The sequence below is a fragment of the Fundulus heteroclitus genome, chromosome 2, assembly GCF_011125445.2.
Source record: "Fundulus heteroclitus isolate FHET01 chromosome 2, MU-UCD_Fhet_4.1, whole genome shotgun sequence".
NCBI lineage: Eukaryota > Metazoa > Chordata > Actinopteri > Cyprinodontiformes > Fundulidae > Fundulus > Fundulus heteroclitus.
The window spans coordinates 14,230,285-14,241,824 of NC_046362.1; the positions used below are offsets into that span (position 1 = coordinate 14,230,285).

General features: G+C 40.4%; 1 protein-coding gene across 2 annotated transcripts in view; it reads left to right on the forward strand.

The window, feature by feature from the left end:
- LOC105938483 (unconventional myosin-Va) overlaps positions 1–9,697 on the forward strand; it is a 29,692-nt gene extending 19,995 nt beyond the window's left edge. Inside the window, exons 25-40 of one of the 2 annotated variants that reach the window (XM_036148581.1) lie at positions 729–842; positions 2,008–2,142; positions 2,259–2,315; positions 2,431–2,658; positions 2,772–2,839; positions 3,686–3,760; positions 3,949–4,147; positions 4,276–4,369; positions 4,454–4,597; positions 4,679–4,833; positions 4,911–5,000; positions 5,083–5,233; positions 7,837–8,116; positions 8,832–9,006; positions 9,091–9,171; positions 9,247–9,697. In XM_036148581.1, coding sequence (XP_036004474.1) covers positions 729–842; positions 2,008–2,142; positions 2,259–2,315; positions 2,431–2,658; positions 2,772–2,839; positions 3,686–3,760; positions 3,949–4,147; positions 4,276–4,369; positions 4,454–4,597; positions 4,679–4,833; positions 4,911–5,000; positions 5,083–5,233; positions 7,837–8,116; positions 8,832–9,006; positions 9,091–9,171; positions 9,247–9,399 — 2,199 coding nt within the window. In that variant the 3' untranslated portion in view covers positions 9,400–9,697. Of the gene's footprint in view, positions 1–728; positions 843–2,004; positions 2,143–2,258; positions 2,316–2,430; positions 2,659–2,771; positions 2,840–3,685; positions 3,761–3,948; positions 4,148–4,275; positions 4,370–4,453; positions 4,598–4,678; positions 4,834–4,910; positions 5,001–5,082; positions 5,234–7,836; positions 8,117–8,831; positions 9,007–9,090; positions 9,172–9,246 lie in introns of both variants that reach the window. The other variant, XM_036148577.1, reaches the window with a different exon arrangement.
- Positions 9,698–11,540: the final 1,843 nt, after the last annotated feature.

Below are 11,540 nucleotides of genomic sequence, written 5' to 3' on the forward strand. Positions count from 1 at the left end.
CAGCTTGAAAGAGCTCCTGTGTGTCGCTGAATGTGTGCATTGATGACTGAAAGACATCTTCTGCCTCCATTTATCTGTTCACTACAGTGTGTTGAATTCATGTTAATGTGTATTTAAAGACATTTCAATTAGTGGAAAAAAATTGCAGAGGGGGGGGGTATAAAAAAATGTCTAATCAACCAAAACTTTCGCGACCCCCATGCAGTACCTCCGCGGACCCCCTAGGGGTCGCGGACCCCCTGTTGAAGACCCCTGATCTAGAGAATGAAAGTTTTTTTGTTTTTTTTATGCTTTGCAAACATCTAAAGCAAAGTCAGATTGGATTAAGAGCGTCCGAACAGCGACAGATTCTCAGTCTGATTTGAGTCTGGACTTTAGATGTGTGAGTCCTCCTTTAGCCAAGTTAAGATGTATTCAGTTCAAAATTCACCCCACTTTTTTCTCTGGTTTCATTTAGTGATAGGGAATGAAGAATCCACAGTGATACTAGCAGTCAGGAGCAGTTTTCACTTGCCATGATTTGAGATTTCTTCATTTAGAGAAATTATTTACTAAATTTTCAAGCATGACTCTAAATTTGATTTGGTAAATCTTTTTTTTTTTTTTTTTTTTTTTTTTTTTTTTTTTTTTTTAGAAATATAAATAGACCACAGTACTATGTAAATGTTACTGTATATTAATGACATAAATTGAGTTTATCATAAATTATCTTTTTTGTTTCTAACAAGATTTCGAGCAAATTCAGCCACCAGAGGACAGACTCCAACTACAGCAGCAACTCCTCTGAGTTTTCTCAGATCTTGAGCTCCACAGATGATGAAGACTGCTCCGTTCAAGCAGAGGTAAAATCTTCACCGTCTGCAGATAGGAGTTCGACTTCAGCCTTTATGGGCATGGAGGTTCTCTGTTTAAACGAAATGTGCTGCTGTCTGTAGAGCCAAATGTTTTAGTGGTTTGAAATCCTCACCGGCTTCTTCCAGTGGTCATTTACAGCAGAAATGTCAAACAAAGTGCTTTAAGGACTTTATGCACTTAAACTGATCAGTTTCACACAATCCTGAGGACACATTTTGTCCCAATATTCTCTTCAACATCGTTTTAATTCATTAGGTTTTGTGGATATTTATATTGGCTCTCCTGTATCTGTAAAAAGAGGCTAACTCAATTGAATGGTTGAATTAATAACAAACCCCATGACTCCGATCCTGTCAGGTTTTTCTTTCAAAATTAGAAATTGAATGCCAGATAGTTTAGAGTCCCTTTTGTGTGTCTGAGCAGTGGTGTGTTTTTTTTATTAGTGGAAAGAGGCTTTCTCATGCCGCAGCAAACAAATGTGTTTGGTCGGAGTAAAGTCTGTAATGTTTGTCGATTCTGTTTTGAGCTTCATGATTTTCAACACTTAACAAGCCGACTGTGGCCTCTTCTGTCTGAGATTAGATGCATAATTGGTTCGAGGTAGAGTATTGCATGGCCTGATCTTAAGGTTAACTTGTTAGAATATCGAAATGACATCTCTTGAATATTTCCCAATTATGATGTTGATTTTTATGTGTTAAGTAGTGATTCGATGCAGTCTGAAAACCACCGTAAATGCCTTGCTGTCTTGATGAGCTGCCTCAGAAGCTATTTCCGACGTCATTCCTTGTAGATCTGATGTTAATATGGAACTAGACGTTCCAGAGCAGATAAACTAGGGAAGTGCACGTACCACCCTAGAAATGAAAGCTTCCTTTAACCTTTACTGTAAAGTATGGTTACAAGGCTTCTGGTCAAGTTATGTAAATATTATAATTATTTGATGTGAACTATGCGTGATAGAGTAGGAAACATTTCCCTTGTGCTTCAGAAAAGAAATGGGAAATATTATAATAAAGCAGTAATTTACAGCTGTGGCTGTAGTCTTCAGTTGTTTGAATGCTGTCTTTCCTTACCTGTGTTTCTAATACTCAAAGTACAGTATTTTAGTTTGAGAGGATCTATCAATCAAACGTGTAAGTATTTTAGCAGGAGGAGGCCCAGAGAAACGTGGACCTGCCCATTCTTCTAAAGCTCCAGAGAAGAGTGAAGGAGCTGGAGGAGGAAAACCGATCCCTATGGCAGCAGCTAGATAAAAAAGAGGAGGCCCAACAAGAAAAAGCAAAAGTATGAAATCTCTCTTTAAGCATTTATGTATTTTTTTTTTTAATTAGCTATGGTATTAGATTCCCTGTTTGACTATTTGATGTTTTAATCATGTGTCTTTCTCTAAAACAATTAAGGAGGTGGAGAAGCAGACAACTGTTGGCAGAAGTGAACTGGACGTAGAAAAATTGAAGGTGCGACTTCGTTTGATTGGGATAACGGAAACAATCAGTGTCAACTTTTCAGTAGCAACCCGTCAAAAGATGCGTAGAAACAAAAAGGACTGATGTTCAGTCTGTTTCATTGCAGCGGCACGAGCTGGAGTCGGAGAACAAGAAACTGAAGCAGGACCTCAATGAGCTGCGGAAGTCTCTGACCAGTGAGAAAAGCGATTTGGCGCCCCCTGCTCCTGGTTCTTTGCCCTACAACATCCTGCTGGAACAACTCAGCTCCTCCAACGAGGAGCTGGAGATGCGGAAAGAGGAGGTGTTGCTCCTCCGTTCACATATGGTTCGTCAGGAAGCTCTTAAACACAGGGTGAGAAGTCGCATGGCCTGCATTTAGTATTTATAATGCAATTAACACGTCTTCAGTAAATGAACTACTAATTCAAATAATGATTGAGACTATGTGTGTAACCTTAACTCCAGGACTCTGTGCTTGGAGAAAGCTTGAAGCTGGATCTCGGTGAAATCCACTCATTTCAAGATGCTGACAGGTGAGAACCGCTTGGTGCTGCAACCTGCCAAGCTGGTCTGAAAATGTATTTAACTCTTTAAGCTCTTCAAACAAAATGCAGCAGAGGGAAAATCTAAGAAGTGTGACCTATGTAGACATTGTCTCCAAAGTTGTGGGAAACATAAATAAGCACAGCAGTCATTTTTTACATCAGTTAAACTTTATATTTCCATGAAAATAAAACCTTAAAGCCGTTCAAAGCTTGAAACTTTAAAATTTATTCTTTAATGTTTGTGAATTACATGCTGGTAACTACCATTTTTTTGAAGAAATATGATTAAAGATGCTATTTAGTGATGTTATAATGATCATTATTATGTTTTGTTGCTAATTCAGCTTTTTGTGCATCAATGACTTCACAAGAGGTACTACCTGACCGAGCTAATCAGCAGGGATTAGTAAACACATTTGGGGAAAATAGAAAGGAAAGAAAATTAACAGAAAACTACAAATTGGCACATTTTGATCTGTTGGCTTATGGGATGTCGTCTGAGGCATCCGTGTTTTGCTTTTAATGACTTACAACAGCAAAGCAAAACAGAAGAAACTGAAATGCTGTTCTATAGATGACAAACTGTTGTACATCTAATGGGAACTTTATTGTCAAGGGGAATTTTAAACACTGTGACAATATGCTTATCTGTGTCCTGTTCCTTTTTTTATGCCACATCAACCATCTGTTGTTACTTTAAAAGCAAATCCTCTGTCTATATTTCCAGTGAATCAGCTGTTGAGACTTGATTTGTCATTTTTCTGGTTTCTTATTTGAAGCTTAACTTCTTCTAGGCAGAGAAATGCATGCGTGTAATCCTGTTCTTTCTTTCAGGTCCACTGATATTCATACGTTGAATGAGGACGGTGAGCTGTGGCTTGCATACGAAGGTTTGAAAGAGACCAATAGGTGAAACCACATACCAACTCTTTTCATGTTCTTTTTACAAACTTTTCCAGTATGGCTTTGTTGACTTATAATGACACGGTGCATTGTGTGGTTTATACAACTGGAAGTTGAATTTAACACATTTTTGTGTGATTAAAACACTAGAACTGACTGTGTCTGAACCTGAGCACTGTCCATACATCCTGCAGGCTTCTGGAGACCCAAATGCAGGAGCAGGAGCGTGTTCACAGCGAGAGGTACAGGAAGCTAGCGGAGGAGATGGACAAACTGAGGGCTGAAAAGGAGCAGCAACAAAAGCTGCTGGCTCAGAGCCTCCTCCTGCCTGAAGATGCCCGAGTAGAGGCATGCCTGAAGCACGAGATAACGCGGCTCACCACTGAGAATCTGGTGCGTCTTTGCTTCCTTCTTAGTTTTTTGCAAAGTAGTTGTCCTTGTTGCTGGAAGTAAGAGGTCTTTAATTGTTCATAATGTTTTTGCCATATATATTAAAGTTGTTTTTCCTTGAATGATTTTAGGAAGGAATGGAGCAACAGGAAAAGCAAGATAAAATAATACGCAAGTTGAAAAAACAACTTAAACTGTACATGAAAAAAGTGGAGGATCTAGAAGGTAATCCAGTCAAGCTACATTTGAGCACCGTACTAAAAAATACAAGGTGGTCATTGCTCGTATCATTTCTGTGTTTTAATTTAGCGAGTACTCACCAGATGAGTAGCTCCTCCGTGACGAGCACCCCCGTCAGACCGGTGCACATCACCCGCAAGGAGAAGGAGTTTCAGGGCATGTTGGAGTTCAAGGAGGGCGACACGGGCCGTTTGCTGAAGAACCTGGTCTTAGGTTTGTGGTGTTTAAACAGCCTGTCTGTCCTGTAAAATGACAGATCAACATTTTATCTCTGAACGCTGGGTTTCTACACAGATCTGAAGCCTCGTGGTGTCGCAGTCAGCTTCACTCCGGGGCTGCCTGCCTTCATCATCTTCATGTGCCTTCGATATGCAGACAACATGAACGACGACAGGAGACTCAGCACTCTCCTCAATTCCACCATCAGCAGCATCAAAGGCGTCATCAAGGTGCAGTCTGCGATCAGCGCAGAGCAAGTGTCGAGGTTTGGTTTTTAGATTAATTTGTACCAAAATTGTTCCTGCAGAGAAAAGGAAACGATTTTGAAGTGGTCTGCTTCTGGCTGGCCAACACGTGCCGGTTAATGCACTGCCTGAAGCAGTACAGTGGAGACGAGGTGAGCATCAGGAGGCTGAAACACGACTCCTACATGTGCCTTAAGTGACCCTGTATGTTGATGCAAACTGTCTGATCTGTAGGCGTTTACGGTGCACAACACCGCTAAGCAGAACGAGCAATGCCTGGCTAACTTTGAGCTGTCAGAGTACCATCAGCTCTTCGGGGATCTGGCCATCCAAATTTACCGTCAGCTCATCAAAAGCATGGAGAACGTCCTGCTTCCCCTGATAGGTAAGAGGGAATTATCCCAATGTGCACAACTCACAGGTGAAGTGTCCAGTGTGTTGTTGCCTCGCAGCGTGTCGAGTAATCCAGGCAGATTTTCAGCGAGGCGCGTCGATGATGCAGGCGGTGACGTTTGAAGCCTCGAGAGCAAGCGGCCCCATGTGACTGATTCAAGGACTGAGTCGCCGGGTTATCTGTGATTCAAAGGGGCAGCTATACGCCCCCGTCACATTATTATTATTTTTTTGGCATCATTTGCATTATAATTGCCATTTTTAGCTTTGAAATCAGCCTGAAAGAGGAGAATATTGGTACAGACAGAAAAAGGTTTATTCCAACTTAGATAAACTTGATGTTGCGCTTCTGGCTCACTAATTTCATCTGTACCCTCTAAAAACACTTTTTCTATCAACAAATTGAAACAAGTATGTTTTCTGGTGGGCAAGTTAAGCTTTGACTCATTAACTGCTGAGTCATGGGTTCAATTCCTCGCTAAGGTTTAACTTTTCTGGGTTTTAGCTTGGAACAGAGATTTCTTCAACTCGATGAGGCTTTGCCGGTTTAAATAAAGGCCCTCATTATAAGTGCAGTTAGAAAGTAATGTAAGCAGATTCACATCACAATTTTCAACCCGTATTTGCTTCCACTTTCCCTTAACATTCAGCTGAATCATAAATACAGATTAAGATGATAGTCAGAATTTGTTTATTGGCATCATACACACACTATTCAGTTTAAAGCGTCACACACCAATTTCGTGTCAAATAATCAATCTGTCTGTTATACATTTATTGTCCACTTGATGGCACACTGGAGCAAAGGAACCATCATCCTGATGCCTGGATGGAAAGCCTCAGCGCTTAGAGAGGCTTCATCTCTCCAACACTAATTATAGCCACAAACCTCAATGTGAAGTGGAAGGAAAAAGATGCATGGTTTAAAAATGTTCTACAAGCTAAATGTTTTAGTTTTTGGTTTGCGTTTGTATTCAGACTCCTTTACTCTGATATCCCTAAATAAAATCCAGTTCAACCAGCTTCCTCCAGAATCACCTTATCAGCAAATATATTCCCCTTGTGTCTAATTTAATCTCTGTATAAATGCAGCAGTTCTGAGAAGGCCTCAAATGTTTGTTAGATTATTATTAAGAGATAAACAACATCATGGAGACCAATGCAGCAGACAGGTCAGAGATATAGTTGTAGAGAAGCCTAAAGCAGAGTTGGCTTATGAAACAAAGTCTAAATATCTCCCGGTGTGGGTTATTGCATGAAACGGTGTCCATAGGAGATATTACGCTGAAATTAGACCGTGAGCATCACTTGTCCGCGAAGCTGTTATTAGGGAAAGCAAATAACGAGGTTCTGTCACGGTCTGTGCCCTGTGAGGTGCAGCACACAACGCTCCGGTGCGTGAATGCAGACTGAAACAGCCAAACGACACACAAACGTGTCTTTGTTCTCTGTAGGTTACTGTTCAATTAAGTTTTAAGTGGTATACCAGCACCATAAAGTTTTCATGAGCCTAGAGTGCCATCTAGTGGCTATAGATGGTAACATTTACTACTTGATTCGTGTTGGTCGGTATGAATTATCATTTTAATGTGATATATAAATCACACATGAGTATAAGACGCAGGACGGACCAAGCTATGAAAAAAGTGTGACTTAAAGTCCGAAAAATACGGTTCTGTGTTGTTGCATAAATTACTAGATGTTGCATAAATTAATAATCCACAAAACACTCCCTCAATGATGCACTCATGCCCACAGTAAATTCTGTGCAGTAATCTTAACCTTCATTTACAGAACTATGCAAACATACATTCGTTAAGAAATTAGAGTCTGCAAATTATCAGTAGTAAGTTTTAACCCGTAACAGACCACAGACTTCTCAGCAGGGGTTGAGAGCCCTCACAGCTTTAGGAAAGAATATGTTTTTGAGTCAATTAGTGTTTGATTAAATGTTTCTGAAGTGTTTACTTGATGGTAGTGAGTCAAATAGTGCATTGCCCAGGTGGGTGGGATCTGTGGCAATACGTCTAGCCTTGTTCCGGACTTTTGCGGCATAAACCGTGTCCAGATCTTTTAGACGGCATCCCACAATCCCTTGCATTGTCCTCATCACCCGTGCTAAATCCTTCCTCTCCTGCACAATGCAGCTGCCATACAACACTGTTACGCTGAGAAACAAAATGCTTTCTATTGTAGCTCTATAAAAGTTCTTTAGCTGCTTAGTGGAAAGTCCAGCCCGTTTCAGTTTCCTGAGGAAGAAGAGCCGCTGGTGGACCTTCTTCACCATGTGGGAGGTGTTCACAGTCCAGGAGAGCTCGAAGGAGACGTAAATGCCCTGAAACTTTATGCTGTCCTCACACTCCAGCACCTCCCCCCCGTATGCAGAGAGGAGTGTGTTCAGTCCTTTATTCGTAATAAATGTTAAAAGTATTGTCTTACTTTCCTTCCACTTAAACATGTACTACTTTGTGTTGGTCTATCCCTTAAAATCCTAATAAACTTCAGTGACTTTTGAGGTTGTGACATCTAACAGTGAATGCTTTATGAAAGCTGTTTCAAGGCAATAAGTGTGAATAATTAATATTGTGTTTGTAGTACCGTGCATGCTGGAGCAAGAGACAGTACAGGGGGTCTTAGGCTCCAAACCAACAGGCCTGAGAAAGAGGAGCTCCAGTTCCCCTGAGGAGGCCGTGACAGTGGAGGTCCTCCTGCAGCGTCTCAGCGTCTTCCACAGCACCATGAGCCAACACGGGATGGACGCAGACGTTATCAAACAGGTGGTCAGACAGCAGTTTTACATCATCTGCGCCGTGACGCTTAATAATCTGCTGCTGAGGAAGGACATGTGCTCGTGGGGTAAAGGCCTGCAGATCAGGTAATGCAAGGAAAACACAGATCACAGCAACTGCTCTTCATTCCCTAAAACTAAATATCATGGAGGCTACAGATGGGCAATCTACACGTGTAGGTTGACAAAAAGTATGAAAATTACAACTCTGTAGTTTCAATCACAGTTGTTATTGCCATGTAAATGTTTGCAATAACACAAAGGACTGCCTTGATGCAATGATTGGTAGGGTGTTATATTTAAAGCATCATACTGTAAAATGTTGCCTGCCAATGATATATTTGGTTGGTTAGTTAGATTTTCACTTTCTTCGATGCATACCTGAGACGTTAAAGCTCACAAAGCATGGTGGGTATTTTGATGAGGGAACAGAGACTTCAACAGCACCATGGGATGGACACAGATGTTATCAAACAGGGCACCAGTACATCATAGGGAAAGATCGACACTGATACTCAACCCACAGCCATATTGGGACCTCTGATATTCATTATAGTGTTTAAAAATCAGCTGTCTAAAAGTCAGGCTCTCGCAGAGACTCCTGTTTCTCATTGACTAAATTAAACTGGGCCAAGAAAGAAATTTTATTATACAAGCTTAATTTCCACTTTTAGTTGGGAGTCTCTGAGTAAATGTTTAAAAGGAAATGTGGAAAAAATGTATCAGCAGTATGAATATCTCCAAGCTACCTGCACCTGCTTTTAATCAGGGTTGACTCTCGTCCACCACTCTGGCCCCCCAGGTACAACGTTTGGCAGCTGGAGGAGTGGCTGACGGAGAGGGAGCTGACCGACTCCGGGGCAAAGGAGACCCTGGAGCCTCTCGTTCAGGCCGCGCAGCTTTTACAGATCAAGAAAAACACAGAGGCTGACGCCAAGGCAATCTGCAGCATGTGCACCTCCCTCACCACAGCACAGGTGCAGCATGGGAGAAGATTCCACCTTTTAAACCTTTACTCATATTTCCTGCACACTCTGATCTGGTTTTATTTATTTTAACAGATTCTTAAAATCCTGACCTTGTACACACCGGTGATTGAGTTTGAAGAAAGAGTGTCAAACACGTTCATCACCACTATTAAAGTAAGGTCTTGATCAGTAAGGGGTTGTTGTCCGGGTTACATATAATAAGTAATTAACTCTTTTTCTGCTCTTTAGAACCTTTTGAAGGGCAGAGATGAGTCCTCCAACCTAATGATGGACGTCAAGAAAATATTCTCTGTCACATTCCCGTTCACGCCTTCCTCTTTGGCTCTGGAGACCATTCAGGTCCCCACAAGCCTCAACCTGGGCTTCCTCATCCGCGTCTAGATTCCACCTCTGATGATTGCACCTTGCTCTTCTAAACCTGTTTACAAGTGAAAAAAAAAAACACCAAAGACTGTTTTCCATTAAAGTTTGTATCTAAGAAAAAAATGTAAGAAGCTAATAGTTATTTATGGATACTTTTTTTTTTTTCAAGAAAATCTAAATGAGTACTTTCTTACACAGTCATGGATGTGAAGGATGTATACATTTTAAGCCTTTAAAGATGACTGTCCTTTATTCCAGACTGGAATGAAAATGAAAAATACATTGTAATGCTTTTTAAAAACTGAAATTTGGTGAATAAGTTTGATTTTTTGTGTGTGGATGCAATCTAAACCAATCAGGCTCAAAACTCTGCAAACAGGGTTAAGCGTAAATATAACCTGTGTCCGCTAGCAGGTTTCAAAGTAACCAGGTCATTTCAACAGCCAATTACAAGCCTCTGACAGTTCTGCCTAGATATTTGACCACTCTTCTTGTAATAATTGGTTGAGTTTATTTAAATTAACTGATTTCCAGGCATAGAGCTGGATTTTAAGTGCAGTCCATGAATTTTTAATAGTTGAGTTAGAGGCCTGTCTATAGACTTTGCTGCTTATCCTGCTTTAATCCATTACCAAAGACAGTTTTCATGGGTGTTTGGGAACATTGCCATGCTCGAACTTACTTGTGTCAAATCTTCATCTGGTTGTGGATTCCAGGTGAAGTTAAGGAATTAGGATGTTTTTTCTTTCTTTCTTTCTTTCATTAGTACATCTGCTTTATGGGGTACAACAGTAACGCTACCATCGACATGCTTAGCCTTTAGAGGTGTTCTGAGCTTTGAAAGCCTCTCTTCGGCTGCTCCAGATATACTTGTTGTCGATGTGATCAAGTAACCCTTCATCAGATGAGGAAATCTCCAGATGGAAATATACTTTTCTTTGTGGACAGCTGCAAATTTTGGCAATTTGAATGTGTTGTTTTTCATGCAAAGACCTTTTTCTTTTGCTCAGCTGTGACACGTGAAGCTACACTGTAGGTGTTCCGGTTCACGTCGGGCTTCACCTGCACACATCCTACCCAATTTACACTTAATGGGGGGGGGCTATTTGGGTGTGATGGTGGAAACTTGAAGAAAATCAATTGTTCCAACTGGCCAATGGCGCCAAGTACACATTAAATCTGGTTTTGGAACTGAAAAGGCAAGTTGAAACCAGGCTTCTGGAAATGGCTTCCCAAAAGCCGTGACCCTAGCCTGTTGAAGATCTGTGGACGATGCATGAAAGCCAGTTCTGTACCAGGTAACCAATCACCTTAAATCAACGGCATCGTTTCTGATAAGAGTGGTCAAACAAGGGTTGCTGGTGGCTAAAAGGGTGTGTGGTTTCCCTTCAACATACTCAGACTTCTGTCCAATTAGAGTGGGAGTGTATGTATATATTTAAGCTTCTATGCATTTTACCCCGTGTGGTTTAGAAGAACTCCACATTAGATCCATAGATGGACACATTTCCTGTTTTTTTTTTTTATATTCTTTGAAGTTATATGTTGCATAATCATTGGCCCCTGGAAAAGGAAACATTCATAATGATGTAAACTGATGGGGCTCTGCACGTGTGGAATAAGAAATATCTTCTGTACAGTTTGAACTGAAGAGTTTCATGGCTATAATATTAGGTTATTATGAGGTTATTATGACCAATGTTATAAAAATGTTAAATGCCCATTCAAAAAAAAAAAAAAAAAAAAAAAAAAAAAATTAAGAAGACTTTGAACTTCAGTGGCTGATTTGGCTAATAAAACGATAAACCTGTCAGAACAAGATAGGGAGAGACCATGACATCAGATACTGAGAACAAACACGCACGTGTTCTTTTATTTATCTAAAACATGGTTAAAAAATTAATTCACTTTACAGTTTTCACATATTACATTTCTAACGTGTTAAAAAAGTAGGTTGAAATATAAACTGGAATGGTATCCCGTTGTATGACTGAAATTAACACACAAACAGTATAACAATATTTTCACAGTGGCATATAGATTTGCTTAAATTTTCGGAACTAATTATGCTTTTACTTTGTTTACATTTACTTCTTGAGAGTGTAGTTACTTTGTGGGCAATTTCTGCCAATATCTAAATGCTGACAGATGATTAACCA